Source organism: Carex rostrata, chromosome 31 (genome assembly GCF_964058835.1).
Source record: "Carex rostrata chromosome 31, lpCarRost1.2, whole genome shotgun sequence".
Classification (NCBI taxonomy): Eukaryota; Viridiplantae; Streptophyta; class Magnoliopsida; order Poales; family Cyperaceae; genus Carex; species Carex rostrata.
The window spans coordinates 3,238,363-3,258,740 of record NC_135948.1 but is presented as its reverse complement, the minus strand read 5'-3'; the positions used below and the strand labels follow the sequence as shown (position 1 = coordinate 3,258,740).

The window sequence follows — 20,378 nt, the reverse complement described above, 5'->3', positions numbered from 1 at the left end:
AAGAATGCGAGTTCTCTTCTCTGTTCATTTCATATATCACTGATAGCCTCCAAAAAAGGATTGTTATTGCACTAATTGAACCTATATATATTTTTATTAGTACAGACTTCATGAATAACAATTTTATCATATATATCCGCTGCATTCATGCAAGCCCAGCAAGAAATGAGCTAATTAAGGTGCTGAGTTTGCTGAATTGGACATCTCCATTAGCCCCTCAACTGAACCTGAGCTTTCTTCTAGCAACCAATTCTCCAGATAAGAGAAAGGAAACTGTTCCTCGTGAACCATACTCAGCTTTTTCTCATGATCACCGACCAAATTTTCATACAAGAGAAGTGAATCGAGCTCATCTTGATTCAACAAACCACTTTGTATATCCCTTGTAAATTCAGTAGATTTTGATGAGGACCTCATCCAATCTTCTAGAAGTTTGGAGAGATTCTCTGCGCTTGATGCATAGGTGGATGGGTTATGACATGAGTCTGGCAACAGGGGATTCTCTGTGACTGGTTCTTGTATGGTTTTATATGTAGAGAATGTCAGGTTCAACGGAGTCGTGTAGTTATGACTGATGGATGGTTGGAATTTCCTGAGCTTCTTCTTGAGATGAGTGTTCCAGTAGTTCTTTATGTCATTATCGGTTCTCTGAGGAAGATAGGAAGCTATAGCTGCCCATCTGCATGGAAATAAGCAATGACAAAAATGATAAGATAAAAAATTACTTTTAAAATTCTGGCTAGCTATAGAGTAGGATTGATGTTTTTATCCTTCTTATATGAGAATACTTTGGCTTCTATTGCAATCTTTGCTTGTGGTGACCATCTTCTCTTTTTTTTAGTTTTTATAATCAATCATTTACTCTAGTTGGTCCCCATTTCGATGTACAAGTTGCTTTTCATTCTCTTTGTTTCATGTACAAAAGCATGTTTCAAGATCTTCCATTTAGATGATAAAATTATATGCTGGTATTGGAAATAACACTGAGAATTAAACTTAAAGGTTAAAGCTAGCAAGGCGAGCATCAATCGTAACTCATAGCAATGTAATTAGTTGCTTCTTTAAATTCTCGGCATTGTATAGAGATGTGATTTATAATTATTTTTAAGTACAAATTGAGTGTGTAGTTGAATAGACATATCTCATGTTATGCTTGGAAATGGCTTGTGTATATGAGCAACTGATAACCGTGCTCCAGGCATGGCAAATAACCGATCAAGTAAATTAATTAACAGTAATACAGATCTACAGTACACTTAGCTATTTCCATCAAAGCTAATTAATGTGACAAATTGCTTCTATGTTTTTGTTTTTGTTTCTATAGTGAATTACATGTGGCTCTGTTCCTGTGCTTATCTGTTTGTTCGTGTGGATGCACACAAGTGCGTGCTTGTGTGTAAGAGAGAAAGAGAGACGCTCACTTGTTTCCAAGCATGGCTTGAAGATGGACGATGATACCCTCTTCACGAGGAGTGAAATTGCCACGCTTGATCCCAGGCCGAAGGTAATTAGTCCACCTCAATCTGCAACTCTTACTACACCTCATCAACCCTGTTCAAGTAAAACAAAAACCAAAGAAAACCATCAGGGAAAAAAAAATCAGAAGGGCCAACAGGAGAAACTAAATTTAAGTTTAAAGAAAGAAAGTAAGAAGAAAAAAGGATGAGGGACCTAACCAGTTTTAGTAGGTACTGATCGCCAGTTACCGGGTCCATGCTCTTGTATGTAAGAAACCAATATGATATCCTCTTCAGGTGTCCATGGCCCTTTCTTCACACCAACTTTATCACAGCATGGTGGCCTCACCATGTCTAGCTACACTAGCTCAAGACCCCTCTTGAACACTTATCTTTATTTTTCTCTCTCTGTCAAACCTACAGGTGCTCCTCACCATGTGAGTGCTTTATATACTGCATGCCTGGATGAGGCTGTGGTGTTGATTTCTACCTTCACTTTTAACAAAGTCAGCAGAGTTTAATTGAGTCGTTTTCTCTTTTTGTTATATGCTCACATGAATTATCTTCCTCTGCCAAAAAGAGAAACGCTAGTAAATGAGGTGTCGCAATTATGGACTATCATTTAATGTGCTTACTTTTGGAAATGGAGTTTAATGCTCACTTCTGGATTTGTCATTGCAATTTGTTAGGTTCTGGGCTGAAGGCAAATAAAGCATTACGGACCAAATGAATATAAGGTATTTGGAGCCCAACAGATATATCTCTTTTTTAATACATTTTCATTCCTTTACCAGCTTTTTCCTTGGTTTCAAACTTTTTACTGCCGTGGGGTAAATATTTTGGTTGAGCAATTTTGTATTTATGACTCTATAGTACGTGCACTGCATGAATTAAAAAATGCTTTGTCAAAATCTTCTCCTGCCTTGTACCGCTAGGACCACAACAAATATTGTTAGTGCTACCTGTAGGGCTGTAAACGAGCTGGCTCGAGCCGAGTTGGGCCTTACCTCGGCTCGTTTATTTTGGCCCGAGCCTGGACCGAGTGAGTTGGATCTAGGTCACCCGAGCCAAAACCCCTGGCTCAGCTTGTGACAAGTCAGCTCAAGCTGACGAGCTGGCTCGCTGGGCTTTATTGGGCTGTTATTATACAAATTCAAAAATAAAAAAAATAAGAAATCTCATTCAAAAAATTTAAGAAATTGTCCAACAGGCACATCTTCAAGCAACTAAAGCCATATCATTTCTTCTCAAACCGAAAATGCATCAATTTTGCATAATTGCGCTTTTAAAAATGGGACTGAACTTAAAATTATATAGGACTAAACTCTAAATTCACTGTAGCTTAACGAGCCGAGCTGACCCGGTCCGAGCTGACCCTTGGCTCAGCTCGTTTATTTTAACCCGAGCCTGAACCGAGCTGACTCATTAACAGCTCGGTCCACTACCGAGCAAGCTGTTAGAGAGCGAGCTAGAGGCGAGCCACGAGCTTTTTTAACATCCCTAGTTACCTGGTATAGAAGGATTGAGCACATCCAGGTAAGTCTATGTAAAATAAATAAAAATTGGATAGTTTGACTTCGCCTTTCAATATTTCATAACCACTCAGATGCAAACCTCCTAGTTTAGCCGACAAAAATTACAAATCCAGGCCACATTGCCACAGATCATTCTAATCATTTGGAGTCAAAATGACAAGATTAACTTTCTCAAGTTGTAAATCGCGTTGCAAGTTTTGAAATGATGTTGCAAGAAACATACAAATACGAACTATAACTATTTCAAAATGAAATGGAGACAGCCACAAACACATTATGATTGAACACTTTAGGTGCTATGTTAATCAAACAAGTCAAAAATAAAATAAAATGCTAAATTGTCAGAAGCTCACCATGAGTTGAAATTAGTTTAGGGTTTATTTAACCAGTCAATTTCCATTTGCAAGCAGCTGTCCAGTTCAGAACAGGGGTCTAGGAAAACTAAATGAGAAATCCAAGAACAGTGAAGAAACATAAAATAAGAAACAATAAGAGGATTAAGCACATTAAACAACAGCATATTAAAGAAATCCAAAGAAGAAAATAAGACCCTTAGAAGATGAGACTACAGTACTATTGGTGTCTACTAGTAGGCCCCCTGGCTTCACTGGTAGACATCTCAATACCAGCTATCACACAAGACCTGACTGGTACCCTTAATATCGTTGTACCAGTAAGTTGATAATATTGTACATTATATGGCCACAGCAATGTAGCATGATTTTAGTCTTAATTTACAAAGAATTTCAACATTCTGAAGGCTACCACATTACTAAGCTCCCCTATGGGATGTTGCCACCTAACTCAGTGAGGTTTCAAAAGTTTATGCATGGGATTCAAATTCTCTGTTGGTGGGGTGCCAGATGTCAGTTATAGCTACATAACCACAAGCTGCACCTATTGGTTAAAAAAACCACCTAATTTAACTTGTATGATCAAGTTGACAAACATTTTATCCGAGAACCAAATTTCCAGTATGATATGTACGCATAGTAGGTAAACCATTAAAACCTCACAGGAGCATCAGTATAGTATTAGACTTTTAGTTGTCATCACACAATGGTCATGCAATTAACTGGATATAATTTCATCACCAAATGAGCCCCATTATCCTGAATCTAAATTAAGTGGTACCAAGTACCAGCACAAGCAAAATTGAAGATGTCTGCTAGAACTGATAAAAAAAGATCAAGCCATAAGAAGGAAAAAAAAAAAAACTATTTGCACTATATCACTATGACAAATCAACCCGGTTCATTCTTTTTCTATGCAACAAAAATCACAAAAGACATGAAAAAGAAAACAGATTCCACAGTCAGAACATCACCAAATTGGTTGAAGCCCCAACAACAAATGGCTCCATGAGAAGTCGTGTCAAGAAGTAGAAAATAACCCCTAGGGTTATTGAAATGGGCAATGCCGGTAAAGCATGTCGAAAAACGGAAAGAAGAATCAGAGTACAGCCAAGACCAGAAATAATTGCCAGATAACAAGCATACACTGTCATCAGATCATACATTGCAGCTCGACCAACCAACACACTGTAGAAAACAAAATCTCCAAGCCCCAACCTAATGCCCCTTGTCGAATCAAACACCTCAAATTCAGAGTTTGAATCAGGAGGTGGCCTCTGGCCCTCTCTCTCAACCAATGGCAATGTTTCTGATTCACCAGTCTCCATTTCAACCACAGCATGATTAGAATTATTTGACTCCCTAATTTGCACATGATTGACATTATTCAAATTGTCTCGTACCACTGACGGAGATGATACTAAAGGAGATCTCTCTTCTTCATCTACTGAATTGGAATTAGAGGGCTCTGTACCTGTCACTGGTTGCAGCTCAACTGAACCAAGAGAAGAAACTGGTTCTGAGACTGGAGGGGAGGAAACAGTAGGCCGGGCCTCATAAACCAGAGCTGGGAGCTCATCGTCACGGTCTGAAGCAAGCTCAACAAGGATCCGCAAGGGCCCACGTGGACAGAGAACAGCAACCAAATCGTATATGGCGAGTGCTATGAGAAGCACCCATGTGGTCCACTCTGGCAGCCGTGCAAACCAAACAGCCACAATCACTGCCACAGCCACCATGTACGATTGCCGGAGAAAAATCGGCACAGCAGGCGAAAACACGGACAAGACACCGAGAATCGAAAAATTCAATAGGAGGATGATTGAAGTGGGGGCATCTAGAGGGATTGAGAAGTGCTGAAGGAGGGAGGCCATGATGGAGCCTCCCATGGAGGCGAGAACGAAGAAGACAGAAAAGCGGAGGTAGTTTTTCAAGAAAGAGGTGAAGTTGTAGTAGTAGAGGAGGACGAGGAGGAAGGTAGCGACAGCGATGAGGGCGACGAAGGCGGCGGCGTCGAGTACCGCGCCGAGGAGCTTGTGAGAGGGGGAGTCGGAGGCGGACTCGACGTAGATCAGGGTCGCAGCCGTGACCGGCGGAGGGGAGGAGATGGAGGCGGGGGAGGAGAGGGAGGTGAGAATGAGCACCACTAGGAGCATACAGATTGAAACGGGAGACATCACTCCGACGATCTCCACACCTAGGGAGTCGATTATGCTGATTCTGGGAGCGGGAGTCTCCTCCGTCGGGGGCATTTTTTCTGGGAGAAGGATTTGGTTGGAGGCAAGTGAGGGAGATGAAAATCACGAAATGGTCGTGTAAGTTCGTGGTCTTTGGCTCATTTTTTGGGAGGAAGAATGGAAGAGAAGTGAAGGCGGCGAATTTCGATCATCTCCGACGTCACTGACACTGGAGAACTCCGGTTGTCTGACTGGAGAGCTGAATCAACTTTTTTTTTCTTTTTCTTTTTTTTTCTTTTTCGAGAGAGAGAGAGAGCTGAATCAACTGACGAGACAACGAGTGACCGTAGAGAGGTGTCTGCTACCACTCTGCTCATGGATTCTATTGGGAAAAAAAAAAAATTTAAGGTCATGTTTGGTTGTGGAGTAAAGTTAAACCGGATTAAATTTCTTACTTCAAGCTAAGTTAATTTTTTTTTTATTGGAGTAAGCTAAACCACCTCTCTAGATGGTGTAAGTTACTCCGGTTTACCTCAAATCTTATTTCATCTTAAACCGTCTATGTTACTCCTCGTTTTACTCATTAAGCGTGGAGTAAGAGTTTACTCCGCCTCTTACTCCACAACCAAACATGGCCTAAAAGACTAACCTGTGGGTTCTCTCTTACATATGGGCTGACAAGTGAAGTGGCCTTTGGTAAGAATTGAATTTTGTATCTACTTCTAAAAATTGAATCTGTATAATTTTATTCAATGCCTAAACGTATCAGCTGTATCTTTATAATGGCCTAGTCCAGGATCAAAATGAATATGTATAATTTTATGCTACCTTTCAGTTAGCAAAACTTCGTATTTTTCTGATCTCCAGGATAAGGATTGTTCAGGCATTGTGCACTTTGTATTAGGAGCAGTGAATATAAAGAATGCTCCTTTTCCACTTTCATAGCATGAAATAATGCTTCAACATAGGCAGAGGCGGATCCATTATTCATGAATGTCAATTAATCTCATTTTTTTTTAATATATGTATTTATACATGATTTTGTTAATACTTAGAGTAAAATGCTATGGATACTGCAAAATTTGCTACGAAAATTTTATATAATTGACCTTCATTCATACTTGACTTTCAAAGTTCAAAAGTCTTAGCTCCGCCCTTTGGAACAAAATTTTAGTTCGATCCAATGCAACATTCATTTTGTTTGTTAGAGAATGCTGCATTTGCTTCTTTTTTTTGAACTGCTTCGCTTCAAAGCGATCTTAAATTTTACATTTTATTACATGCATTGTGGTCCGTTTTCTGGTGAAATCAATCTTCAAATTTCTCAAGTGTTAAACACAGTTGCAGAAATTTGCATTTTCCTATTTTTCATTTTTTTTTTTCTTCCATTCTATTTAAACCTACTACTTGTTACTTCACATATAGCATCCCAAGAAAATATTTATACAAAACAAATAAACATTGATTAACAGCATTTGTGTGCATCCCTATGACTCTATGAGCATTAATTCATTAGCATTGGGAAAATAAGAAGTATTGCATCTGTCAATGGAATTTGGTTACGGTGACTTGTTGTAACTTACATCGAAGTTAATTGCTGAACATGCTAGTGTTTTTCATGTCCAAAATTGTTTAATAACAGGAACAAGAAGAAAGTGGCACCTCAAGTGTTCACACTATAAAGAGAGTAGAGAAGTAAAGGACAGGCTCTCAAGTTGCATGCACAACTGTTGTTAGATGAGTTTTCTCGCTGACTACAGTACAGAAATGCATTATTTCCAAAAAAAAAATAATAATAATACAGGAACACACAGCTAGTTGAAGAATGAAACATGCGCATGCACCATGAGTTCGTATTTGAACACAACATATGACCGACGATAAACTGCAAGAAAAGATTACCATAATTAGGAAACAATTATGCTCAAAGCTAGTCAAGCTAGAAAAATATTGAATTATAGGTGGAGAGAAACATACGAGCTATCTTAGTTTAGGAGTGTCTCCAATGAGCAAGCAATTAACGTTCTCCACATTCAGCCGATCTGGCCCACCAATTTCACATCTTCTCTCCAGGTCCCGGCATTCGCTTATGGATAGAAAACGGAGAGACGAAGGCATCATCGGTACAGATGAAAGCATAGGTACATCATGGATTTCCAATGTATGAAGATGACACAAAAGATTCATTCCATTTGGAAGTGATTCAAGGGACTTGAGACCTTTCAGATGGAGCTCCTCGATTCGGCATGGCAAACCCCGGTCACAGAACATTTTAAGCATTTCACAACAGGAAATATCCAGTTTCTTCAGAGAAGGGAGGTATTGGAGGCCTCCAGTTCTTGCAATTGATATAAGCTTGTTACAACCATCAATCTTCAACTTTGTCAGACCACTCAGACCACTCAGATTTGCACCAGTGATGTACCTTAGATTTGGTACTTTAATTAAAGATAAAGAGGTGAGAGATGTTATAGTTTGAATCCACCCAATTATTTTCCAGTCAACTCCTTCCACAATAATATTTTTCAGAGAAGGAACTGTTGAAGGAAGCAGTAACAGATTCTGGCAATTCCTTATTTGAAAGCTGCTAAGGCTTGAAGGCAGGTATGGAATTTGTGCCAATTTTGGGCAGTTGGATATGCATAAATCACAAAGGTTGGTTAAGGAACCATTACGCACCATAAACCATCTTTCAAGCTTAGGCATGTCTGACAAGTGCAACAGCTTCAGTGATTGAAACCCACCCGAATCGGCACTCTGACCTACCAGCTGATTAAGGTCTTTAACCATGTCAAGCCCCATTAAATATAAATTTTTAATCTGTGGCAATTTTGCGACTTGAGGGAGGTTCACACAAACCTTGCAGTTGAATAGTTTTAGTGTCTCCAGATTTCTGAATGAAGATTCTGAGACCCAAGATGGAAATTCAGACCCATTATAGCCTTCAATCCATATACTCTTAATTTCCCTAGAGGGTTCAAGTTGCCTTATCACTTCCTCATTGTCAGAATTAGAGCATTTTCCAGCACTCCACCTTAAAATTAAGAAGTCGAGGTGTTTCTTCCTGTATAAGCTTGCCAACGCGGCATCATGACCATTTTTTACATTCTCTAGCTTAGATATGCAAATCACTCCCCGTAGATTCAATTCCCTCAACTCATTTATATAACAACCATCTCCTTTGGCAACAGCAAATCTGGATAAGGTTTGTAGAGAGGTTAACCTTCCCAAATGTGGTGGCATGGAATCAAAATCCTTTTCATCCCATTTTTCCCAATCCAAACTCAAACCAATGTGCCGCATATTAATCAAGCTGCTCATTCCTTTGGGAAGTTCTTTCAGGTTATAACACTCATCAAGGTTGAGCGTTTGTAAATTTAACAGCTTGCATATCGAATCTGGTAATGTTTTGAATAGTGAGCCACACAGGTTTAAGTATCTTAGGTGAATTAAATTACCAATAGATTCATGTAAATTGTCAAATTTACAGTTACTCAGGTCCAGAGAGCGCAAGAACTTCAGATTGCTTGACAAATTCTGTTGCAGGACATCTTTCACTGGTACATGGCCCACGGTGTAGACAATCAATGTGCGTAAACGTTTCATCTCATAAATACAATCCACTGACTTAGAATTCAAACGATCCCCACACAAAGAAGCATACCTTACCATTTTATGCTTGTCATACTGGATGCCAGAGTGGCCCCCCCTTGCACACTCATACACCGATACAGACTGACATAGATCATGTATAGCACCAGGCATTACATACCTATTACGGCCACAAGGTTGGAAGAAGGATCGCCACAGCAAATCAGTGAACTGCTTTTTACCAATATCTTCTGGTGTTCTACTCTCACGATGCCGTTCAGATTTTGCAAGCCCTTCTGACACCCACAATTTTATCAAATTGTCCCTGTCAAACTCATAACCTTTGGGAAAAATGGAGCAATACGCAAAGCATCGCTTTAAAGGAAGAGTCAACAACTCATAGCTCAGCTTCAGGGTAGGTAAAATATTATCAACTACTTCATCTGGATCAGGCATATCTCCTAATAATCTTTGCCACTCTTCTTTATCAGTTATACCACATAGGGTTCTGCCTAATAATTTGGCAGCTATTGGGGACCCATAGCATTTTGCTGCAATATCCTTGCCAATGTTTTCCAAATTTTTATTCGATGTAGAGATTTGAAGAAAGGCTTCATCTTTCAAGATCAGCCAAAGGGAAGTAGAATTCAAACCAGTCAAGGCAACCTGATCCTGATCTGATGAACCCATGAATTGTGCGGTTTTTTTGTTTCGGGTTGTTACCAGAATTTTGCTTCCAGACTGGGCTGTATTAAGAGGGGCCCGCACAGTTTCCCAAAAGAACAGGTCCTCTGTGTACACGCCATCTAGTACCAGTAAAAAACATTTACCACTCAGTAACTGTTGGAGTCTGCGTTGGAGCACATCTAAGGTTGACAGGTTGCAGTTGGTTTCGGTTATGCCTTCAATGATCTTTCTTATGGTTTCAACCGGGTCAGAATTAGGAGATAGGCTTACCCATATTAGTGGCTCGAAGTGATCTGTAATTCTAGGATTGTTAAATGCTGATTGAGCAAGGGCGGTCTTTCCCATGCCACCTTCTCCAGTTATGGATAAAACTCGAGGGAAATACCTGTTGTTCAAGTCTTGGAGCAACAAGTCAATAAGCCTCTCCCTTTCCTCATGCCTCCCATGCAGCGTATGGACACCTGTTAGAAATTTCCCATTGGTTATTTCAGTATTTTCTATTGGCTTTTTTTATTATTATTTTGCCTATAACTCAATTTTAACATAAACTTAATTCATCTAACATAAGGATAGCCAGCAATGCTACCACAATTTCTTTTTACTTTTGAGTCAACAGCTTCCAACAGTAAATATATTTTGAACTAGCGCTGGCAAGTGCTGGTACATATATGGGTTGAACAAATTTCAGTAAACCTTCAACCTGCTGGAAGATCAGGTGGAACGCTATTCTTACCAGGCTAAAGCATTTGACAGCAATTTGATTTCTTTGTTGAAAAAAAAAAATAAAAAATAAAAAACAAGGTTAAAATGTCTATTTATTAGTCTAGCCTTCCTCATTCAAAAGAAGAAAGAGAAACAGAAATTAACCTTTGTATCTGTATAACGGACCAAATCTGACAATTTGGCAAAGGGGGTCAACCCAAGCAGCCTTTTAATGGCACAGACTCATATCAAGCTTTGTGGTCAGGAATCAGCATAGACCGGATAAAATTTTAAGTTAAATTTAAAATGCCAACCAAGTTTAACAGTCTAAATGCCTGGTATATATTTCCCTTTGCTAATTTAAACATAACAGACCACTTTGAGTTTTCATCTAAATTCAGTAAAACAGATTAGCCTTCATATTTTTTTATTAGATGAAATTGCCTGTTAAAAGAAAGGTACTAACATTGGGCCAAAATTAAGTTAAAATGCAAATATTGAGCCTGTTTCGTCCAAGGACATGAACCAACTTAGCACCAAAAATCATGTAAACATGCAAATTTGGCAACAGGAAAGAGTGATAAAGAGAGTAAAATGACATTACTTGTTTTCTTATTTAGTTTTTTAAGGTTAGGGGCAATCTGCCTACTAAAGATTTTATATAAGAAACATCATTCACCTTCCAAAGAGCTTGTTAGTGGTAATCTGACATTACTTGTTTTGAAAAGGAAAAAAAAAACCAGCATGCACCTTCCAATGAGCCTGTTTGACGTGTATTAGCTCTTCTAGTCGTAGTGACAACACGAGCCTGATCGCCCTTGGGTAACATCTGCGCCTCCCTATCCTTATAAATAGTATCATACTTCTTGTTTATCTCATCAACTTGACTCAACACGCACCAATAGTACCAAGCCGATGATAAGAGGGCCCAGTAAGAAGCTTCCGTCGCAATCCGAGCTCGTGCCTCAAACTCATTTTCTAGATCTTCAGTATCAAAGGCAATTGATCGGAGCTCGCTCAGCCAGAGGAGAACAGACTCGTCCTCAATCTGGTATTTCTGCTCTGCGTCGGCAAGCCGGGCCCATATCCGATTAGCACGAAGGTGGAGCTTGTCGAGCTCGGCCCTGGCCGATGCTTTGGTCGGGAGATTCGCGATTAAGCTGGGGAAAACATTCAATAACTGAGCAAGTACGACCTCGATGAGTTTCTCAAAAATTCCTGCAACAGTTATCATTGTTGGTTTTCTTTTTCCTTTTTCCTTGCTTCGTTTTGATGGTGGCAATGTTTTCTTTTTTATTTTTGCTGAGTTGTAGTAGAGATGGGAAGATGGGAGAATGAACAGTCTGAGTCAACGGCTCTGCGGAGACTTTCCATTGACTGACTTGTTCTCTCGCGGTATTACGAAGAAAGTTCCAGTGCAGTTTCACTTCAAGCAAGTCGGGATTGATCCTGACCGCCTGACGTAATAGCTACTAACAAAAAATCTTTACTGTCCAGTATGATCTCAACGGTGTGTATTCAAATTTGACAGTCTTCTCTTTTGTTCTATGTTGTAGATGATCCTTTTTGATTGCCAAGCCTTCTCTCTCCGTCGGCATGATTTGGACCTATGGGCTTGTACAAAGAAAACGACAACAGCCTGACGGAGTAGAAGTTTTCTGTTCGACAATGGACGGGCCTAGAACAACTCTTCGAAATAAGGCCGAGATGCAGAGCATACTTGCCTACGGGTTTTTTGCCTAAAAAATGAAGGAGAACTCCTCGGCCTGTCTGCATGGAGAAAAAAAAAATTATATTATTATGAGTTCCTGATTAGCTTATCTTTATCTTCTCATTATCGCTAGGAAAGTCAAATCCAATTTTCTTTGCGCAGGGGGTTTACCAGATCATGTTTTAATTAATGAAGCAGCAATTGATGTACATAGCTGTTATTTAATTAGATGTATTAGAGAAGGTAGAGGGTTGGATGCTATAGGGACTTTTTTTATTTTATTGGCAGATCTCTTTACTATGTGATAGTGAGGGTTTTTTTTTGTTATTGCTGTATAGTCCAATTGGTTCATGTAGTAATCTTGTAAATACTTTTTTATATATCAACACATCTTAGTGGATTTTTTCTACTAACCCTAAAAAAAAAAAAAAAAAAAAAAAAAAAAAAAAAAAAAAAAAATTGGTCAACGGAACAGCATCTTGAGCATGACTTGACTTGTGAGGATATATTTTTTTTTTCATAACATCATCAGATGATAGTTTTGTTCAATCATCGGCAGTACATCTCATAGAAGAAAGAATAAATAAATGTCTTTTTCTTTTAAACTAAGAATAAATAAATGTCACAATTTCCAGAGTTTTACCTGCCTTTTTTTAAAATAAAGATAGAATCGAGATTTTTTCTATTATAATTATTTATAAAATGCTCCAAAAAATAATGGCTTCATTGATTAAACAATCTAATGGTATAACAAGCATAGTGCAACTTAATGATTCGAGAAAGATTCAACAAGATCAAAAATTCGTGATTCGTGAATAATTTGAAAATAATTTAAAATTATAAATCGAAACTTGAAAGCAAAAGAAAAAAATTCCACAATAGAGCAAAAAGAAAAAAAAATCTGCAAAAAATTTGCGAATAATTTGTAAAATTCAGAAATTTTTTGTAAAATTCGTGAATAATTGGAATTTTTTTCAAAAAAAAACGAGTAATACACAAATTGATTCTCGAACGATTCAAATTCAGATTATTCACGAATTTTATTGCTATGATGAAAATTGAGAGCTGAGCTGGTTTCGTTCTATTTTCGGGGGCACCTTAAACATGAGTTCAGATCGAGTGAAGTAACTCAAAATTTGGGTTTTAGATCGGGACCGTCCGATTTAAATCCGTGATAATTCATCCGAAGTGGAGCGCACACATCCCAAGCAACAAATCCGCATCTGAAAGCAATCTCGAGCGACGGATTCAAATCAAACGATCTCAATCTAAAACCAAAAATTGAGTTAGTTTAGGGGATCCGGACCCCCTTAAACATTACCTAGAGCAAGTTTTCATTATTTATTCAGGAAGCTACATTCTTCGAAGCGCCGAACAGGTAAAGATGCAACATGCTCCTTGTAAAGTCAGAGCTCCAAATTGGGGATTCGTATTCTCTCAGATATTGTAGAGGATTACTTTCACTTTACGGTTTACGGTTTGAGATTAAGTCTCAACTGGTTTGGAATTCGAGCTAGACAGTATTATTGGACTTTGAGATTTCTGCCAAGTTAAAAAGAACGGTCCAGATCTAGTAATTGTAAAAGATTCCCATGTCAGGTATTGGAGATGATGTGAATTCCCAAATTGGTGCCAATCCTACCCGTAGTATCCCAAAAGGCAGCTTGCACCAAACATCTATTAAAGGCAGCTCGCACAAAACATTTATTATTTTTCTAAAAAAATTACCTTTCAATCTCATTTAGTCATTTATAACGAATAAAGCGGAACCTTGTTCCTAGAATTTAATTACACTACGGAAAGATTTTGTCTGAAGCTTTTCGGCCCTTTGGGACATAGACAGCAATAGAGAAATTGATGCTTCAAACCAAAAAGAATTTGATAACTGTGTAAGCAAAATTTAATCTTCAATTAAATTTCTTCCAGAAACAAGAGAGAAATAAAACAAAATTGATCAGATGGTTCCTCAAAAAAAGAAAAAAAAAATGTTGGCATAATACTAAACAGCTGATGAGAAATGAAAAACAGATTCGTACAAAGAGGATTTGAGAAGCAATATCTTAACAGTTACTCGAGATGATATTAGATATCGCATTACATATGTCATATCTAACATATTTTCTACACAGATTAAAGGAGGCACCTCCATATACCATGCCCCAGGGCACAAACAAATTACCTAGTAAAAATGACAAAACACCACCAACAATAAATATCAAAAATAGACAATTGCAGGGAGGAGACCTCTTGCGCCAAATATTCAGTAGACCATCAACTCCACTGCGCGACATAACAAACTGCTACCTTGCCATACCAAATATATCTTCACCACAACCAGTTAGTACCAATTTCCTAGGCCCGCCTCTCGCTGAAATGGATCAGCATAGCTCATTGGACCCATGTTGAAACCCGACCCAAATCTCACATCTTGCCCTCTAATCTGACCAGTTTGCGCAGGCATTTGCTCCTCCTGCAAGAAGAAATGTGGTGGCTGTTGCATGAACACACTCACCTCCTCAAAAGCACCACCAAAGGTTTCTTCCATCTGGGAACTTGCCTGGTTAGGGTTTGGTTGAGCATTATGATTTGATCCGTCAAATCCCTTGACTGAGCCAATATTGCTGTCGTACAATTCCATCAACTCAGAAATCGACCGCTGGATACCGAAATCTTGCTCGCTGATTGGGTTCACACTTGAGCTGACTGAATTCTGAATCAACTGATCAGCATTGTATGGAACGGAAAACAACCTCGGCTTATTCTCTGTTATCTGAGAGGGAGAACTATTGTACTTGCAACTATACTGGTGACTGTTCCTGGTATTTCGGTCCAGAAATCCAAAAGAAGCATCACTTTGTGGGCACTGCAAATTCTCACAAGTATAAACCCGGTTATTTGACCCCAATTCCTGTTCAACATGACCCCTCTTTTGTATGAATTCCATTTCCATCTCTCCCTTCAGAGGGGCATTCTGGACATACGTATCATTATCATCTTTTCTATCCTCAACTCCTTCAACATCATACTCACTCGAACTACTATGGAAAGATATCCCTCCGTACCCACTTGTCTCCATTTGAACTTGTGGGAGACAGGTACCTGGGTGTAAGTTCATATAATCCTCTTCCTCCTGCCTTAAAACAGCTAGCCAGGTGGCACTCTCTTTGGCTGTCATTTTATCTTGTAAGCATTTCGACTGCCTGATGAGCCGCCTTATATTCTCTATATCTGGTGACATGTGCTTAATGACCGAGGTTAAAACACTAACCTTCCAGGCTTTCTTCAAATCATGTGGTTTTTTGTAAGGCGGTGGTCCTTGATCCTTGGGGATTCCCAATTTGTCCCACCACTCTTCCTGGCCGCTTGGCCACCAAGGAGGCGGGACCCCTTTTTCTAAGGGATATCGTCTCTGTGGTGGGTCACAGTGTTGCATTAACGCTGACAGAAGAGACCCAAGTGTGGTGTCTTGTAATTCAAGGAGAGAGTGAAGGCCCACAGCAGGGCCCGCATTAGCTTCAGCAATAGATCCCGGTATCACATTGTCAGACTGGTACTTGGCAATTGCAGCCGGCCCATTCCGGTCAAATCGCACCTTCTCCTTCCACCAGGCCCGAAGATTGTCTGATGCACCACTGACAGGTTTTCCCTTCTCAGGAATTATACCTGTTAATATAGATTCATTAATACCACATCAGTTTGTCAAGATACTGCAGCATGATAATCTATTTATTTTATTTACTATCAAAAACAATTCTTGGAGTTCCCTACATATAGTTCGTGTTCCTTTGTCCTGTAAATGTATTTTTCTTAAATTCTTTTGTACTATATTTCTAAATTGTTCTAATACTTAATCAGTCCCACTAAGGCTAGTGATCACAAGCTCAAACATGTTCAGTAAGGCTAGTAATCACAAACTCAAACATGTTGAAATTATCAAGGACCTAACATGGAATTTCACTATTTTAGCTCTGAGATAGAATATAAAAAAATTACCGTAAACAAATCCTTGCGCATTGCAAACTTCCATCATCTTGAGCATGTACTTCAATATCCCGTCCTGGGCCCGTGACATCTTCTTCCTCCTCGCTTGTTCCTGAGCCTGACGCTGCTTGCCCATGTCAGCACCACCAGGGCCCACCACATCCTTGGTCTTGCTCATCTGCTTCTCTTTCAGCCTCTTGAGCCTCATGCGGTCCCGCCACATGCGCCTCTCCAACTCCTCTACGTCTTCCTCATCATCTGACTCATCTTCAACCGCCTCAGCCCCACCCGGGCAGTTTTCAAAGGTAGGGTCAACCAGATCACCTTCCCCAGAGAAAAAGGAGTCATAGTCTGAGGTTTTTTCGTGCATGAACTGTGAGAGATTGTGGGGCCCTGCAAAGGCCACGCCGTCCATTAATATTGCACCCATCATTCCTTAGTTGTTAAAAGAAATTTGGTCTAGAAGAGGAGGATTGACGGAGATTCCTTGTATCCTGGAAGAAAAAAAAAACAGATCTATAAGAGATTGGAAATTAAATTGCGCATTAATTACAATTAAGTTGTAAAATAAAATGCTTTATCAAAGTGGAAAAAATAGTTAATGCAAATAGCTATGTAACCTGTGTTCACATGAAAAATTTAAGAAGAATAATTTATTTTATGTTCATACGCATTAATAGCATAAAGCATCACCTTGGATAAGTAATAAGAAAGAGTTAAATAAGTTCACACCAGGATGGATTTTCAAGTTTCAACAAACAGACCCATACTTCACAACAGGAAATTAAAATTAGAAATAAATTTGGACCTGATTAAACTTGACTTTTTCCTGTATAAGAACAATAATGGCGATGATCATGATCATAGTAAATAAAAGTCTAAAACAATTAAGTTGCAAAATTGACACGAACTGTTCTTTTCACTTTCAAATAGCAGCAGCAGAGTGAGAAAGAATAAACAAAGTATTTTTAAATACAAACATAAACAACAGTCTAGTATAACCAAAGAAAATAACCATTTTTTATTTTCAGAAGTACAATTATTCTGCTAGCAGACTGAGAAACATGAAAAGGTTAACGAAAACTATCATGAAGGATCAATTTAGCTTAAGAAAAACTTGCAGTTACAGAAACTCTGATATACCTACCACAGAGAACTGCATACATGAAAACATTAATACTAAACATGATTAAGGTACAGATCAGACTATGAGGTTACCTATTACAGAATAAAAACATATCAAGTAATCAAATAGACGGATTAGAGCATCTACATCCTTGAAACTATTAGAGTTTCTAATCTGACGTGACAGTTTCTAATCCAGTTTCAGAGATATGGGAAAGTTTCTTATTTAGAAACTATGCAGGAAAGTTTCTTATTAAGAAACTGTTTATAAACTCTATGTTGGCCAAATGATTGGTTCAAATTGTTTCTCTTTTTTAATTTGTTGCTGACGTGGCTTAATAGAAACTCTAAAATGAGTTTCAGGGATGTGAGAGTTAGAAACTTTAAAGACCGTAATTTCTAAAAAGTAGTTAACAGTTATTTAGAAATCATTTTGAGTTTTAGGGATGTAGATGCTATTATATATCTTATTTGTCGTTTCCTTTAATCAGAAATTAGGAAAAGATCAAAAAAATATTGGTTTTGATATGAACCAGGAAAGAAATTAGTAAAAGAACTTTAATCTCCTTCCGCTACTCAAGCATCTGGCTCAATTTTACAGCAGCTCTAATTAAGATATGAACCAGGAAAGAAATTCAAAATTTTATTGTAATCGATACACGCAGACAAAAAATCCCCACCCAGAAATCCAAAAGGAGACATCTCCAAAGACAAAACAGAATTATGAATCCCATTAACCAAATTGAATTTTTTTTTTTCTCAATTATTCTCATAAGGCCAAAAACTGTTGACCCACAAAAGATACCTAACATGAGGCATATATGAACCAACCGAGAAGGTAAGTACGACAAAATACCTATGTTCCGTGATATTATTAACAAGCTGAAGTTGATCCACCAAAATCAAGCAGAACTTGATCTAATCAAAGAAAATATAAATTACTACGCTAGAAAGAAGAAATTGAACTACTTGAGAAGTAGAATAATGAAAAAGGGCGCTGGCGCGGGCGCTAATCCCATCAACAGCCTCCACAAACACCGATTGAATCTGAACCAAAAGGAAAAAGGCGCCGCTTTTTACAGATAGAAAGAAGAAAAGATCGCACCTTTAATCTTCTCCTTCTTGTCCCTCAAAGTCAACTTCTATTCATTCAGCTCCTTTAAGAAACTATAGCACAGCAAGATACGGAACAGAGATTTGAGAGGCGGTTGTTCGTTGCTTCCTGTTTCTCTTTCTCTCTCCGTCTCCCCCTCTAATTTCACGGTTTGTACCACCACAAATCTATCCACTTGACAATTTATTTCTCTTCTGATTTTTAGTGGGGTTGAGTGCACGTGATAGGGATGGCGTGGAGTAGAGTTAGCGCCAGTAACGGGTAAAAATATAACCACAGAAACAATATGAAAGATAATTAATCAAAATTAATTAATTTTAAATTAAAAAGGATAAGTTGGAAACAGTGTTCGAAAAGCAGCGTTGTTATTAATTTAACTAAATGTTATGAAAGGGTGCGAACGGTAATAACATATTGTCGCCACCGTCGATTGGATAAACCTTCGGTGAACACGGTTCATATTATGGTCTCCACTTCCGCGCGAGTCGGAGTCGGTTTGAATTTTTTTGTGTGTATCTCTACCGGATTCTCTGTATCGTAAACTTCCCAGTCTTTAATATAGCTGGCAGAGTCTTGAAATTAAACCTTTCAATCTTTGGCTCGAGGCTAGTTCGCAGGGGCGGATCCAGAGTAGAACAGGGAGCAGCCGTTCTTCTTTGAATTTTGAGTTTTAGTGATGATCAATTGGTACCGATCGACTTTGTCTCCTCTAAAAAATTTTTTGTCCCCCTTTGAATGTTTGATTTGTAATCTGGACTAAATTTAGTGTTATAATCAAAATAATTTTTTTGAATTATGATTAATAATTAGAATTATAAGATAAAGTATCTAAATTAAAGTCAGAATATTAAAAAATATAAGTCAAAATATTGTTTTTTTTTTTATTTTGTTTCCAATTAGTTAATGGTTTTAAATCCGATTTGATATTTTTTTTGTCCCCCCAATCTGATGAAAATCCTAGGTCCGCCCCTACTAGCTTGCTTATCACTGAGCAAGGCCATCACGTGCCGTCCCTGCTGCACAGCTTCAGACATGTGACTTTTTCAAAGTGTAGTTTTATCTCTAACAACTTATATCTTCTCCTACATATTGAGATGGAATTTTTTTTAGTACATTTGTATCAACGTTTCTGAACAAAATAAGTTAAATTTTAAATAAAATTCATGGCATCCTCCATGTTCTTATAGATTCTAATTTGATTTTGATCACAAGTACATGTAAAAAAATAATCTACACTGAATGCTAATTGTTCTTTACCTAAAAGTTACGATGTCATAAAAGTTTTGTTAATAATAGATTGGATTAAATTATGCAAAAGAACTAATCTTGCTAAAATATTAGTTTCTTTCTTAATTTGCAGATTGTAAAATAATTATTTTAGTTAGTTTGCGGATTGTAATTTTTGTTGTTTTCATTAATTGAATTTCATTACAAATTATAGGTATATTGTTTTTTTAAAAGTTATTTACTAATTTTATAATTATATTTATTTTTCAATTTCTAAAATTAATATTAATTATGTTATTTTGAAATGAAAAATGTAGCTACCTTAGCGAACTTCTTATTATACAAAAATTATGTTCATATCATTTTATTAAAAAAGTTGTTGTTTTGATAATGGAAAAAGACACATTTTTTAAGATACGAAAAATAAACATATAGCATTACAAGAATATATTTATACAAAAATTAAACATTATTTTACAACGCATAATTTAGGGCTGCAAGCGAATCGAACTTACCCCAGTTTGAGTTTGCTTTGAATTAATTTCAAATTAAGTTTGGTTTGAATTAATTTTGAATCGATTTTTTTATGAACTCAATTTCGAATATTTTACAAACTTTTTTACGGCAAGAAAGAGTGATCGAAGTCGCCGAAAGAGAAATGTGAAAGTCGTCTAGGATTTCAAAACTGAGAGCGAGGGTTATGACTTACAAGTTATAA

General features: G+C 37.9%; 4 protein-coding genes across 4 annotated transcripts; all 4 read right to left on the bottom strand.

The window, feature by feature from the left end:
* Window positions 1-1,889, bottom strand: MYB60 (myb domain protein 60). The gene is made up of 3 exons (XM_078296076.1): window positions 1,677-1,889; window positions 1,422-1,551; window positions 1-679 (listed from the first exon to the last, which is right to left on the bottom strand). Exons 1-3 carry the CDS (start codon window positions 1,807-1,809, stop codon window positions 175-177), a joined length of 768 nt encoding a protein of 255 aa, XP_078152202.1. The 5' UTR covers window positions 1,810-1,889; the 3' UTR covers window positions 1-174.
* Window positions 1,890-4,077: 2,188 nt separating this feature from the next.
* LOC144547421 (Presenilin-1) lies at window positions 4,078-5,695 on the bottom strand. Its single transcript, XM_078296074.1, has one exon. The coding sequence runs from the start codon at window positions 5,595-5,597 to the stop codon at window positions 4,308-4,310; it is 1,290 nt and encodes a 429-aa protein (XP_078152200.1). The 5' UTR covers window positions 5,598-5,695; the 3' UTR covers window positions 4,078-4,307.
* Window positions 5,696-7,227: 1,532 nt separating this feature from the next.
* Window positions 7,228-11,888, bottom strand: LOC144547468 (putative disease resistance protein RGA4). The gene is made up of 3 exons (XM_078296122.1): window positions 11,253-11,888; window positions 7,500-10,261; window positions 7,228-7,407 (listed from the first exon to the last, which is right to left on the bottom strand). Exons 1-2 carry the CDS (start codon window positions 11,734-11,736, stop codon window positions 7,503-7,505), a joined length of 3,243 nt encoding a protein of 1,080 aa, XP_078152248.1. The 5' UTR covers window positions 11,737-11,888; the 3' UTR covers window positions 7,228-7,407; window positions 7,500-7,502.
* A 2,357-nt stretch (window positions 11,889-14,245) lies between these two features.
* LOC144547419 (protein ETHYLENE-INSENSITIVE 3-like 1a) lies at window positions 14,246-18,673 on the bottom strand. The gene is made up of 3 exons (XM_078296066.1): window positions 18,425-18,673; window positions 16,207-16,688; window positions 14,246-15,876 (listed from the first exon to the last, which is right to left on the bottom strand). Exons 2-3 carry the CDS (start codon window positions 16,625-16,627, stop codon window positions 14,552-14,554), a joined length of 1,746 nt encoding a protein of 581 aa, XP_078152192.1. The 5' UTR covers window positions 16,628-16,688; window positions 18,425-18,673; the 3' UTR covers window positions 14,246-14,551.
* Window positions 18,674-20,378: the final 1,705 nt, after the last annotated feature.

Coding starts and splice junctions, on each gene's coding strand:
- MYB60 (XM_078296076.1), bottom strand. CDS start 1,809: ATGGTGAGGCCACCATGCTGTGATAAAGTTGGTGTGAAGAAAGGGCCA. Junction 1,552..1,676: donor ATCAGTACCTACTAAAACTG/GTTAGGTCCCTC, acceptor TTACTTGAACAG/GGTTGATGAGGTGTAGTAAG. Junction 680..1,421: donor CAAGCCATGCTTGGAAACAA/GTGAGCGTCTCT, acceptor ATTTCCATGCAG/ATGGGCAGCTATAGCTTCCT.
- LOC144547421 (XM_078296074.1), bottom strand. CDS start 5,597: ATGCCCCCGACGGAGGAGACTCCCGCTCCCAGAATCAGCATAATCGAC.
- LOC144547468 (XM_078296122.1), bottom strand. CDS start 11,736: ATGATAACTGTTGCAGGAATTTTTGAGAAACTCATCGAGGTCGTACTT. Junction 10,262..11,252: donor TCAAACAGGCTCATTGGAAG/GTGCATGCTGGT, acceptor AATTTCTAACAG/GTGTCCATACGCTGCATGGG.
- LOC144547419 (XM_078296066.1), bottom strand. CDS start 16,627: ATGATGGGTGCAATATTAATGGACGGCGTGGCCTTTGCAGGGCCCCAC. Junction 15,877..16,206: donor TGCGCAAGGATTTGTTTACG/GTAATTTTTTTA, acceptor CTATATTAACAG/GTATAATTCCTGAGAAGGGA.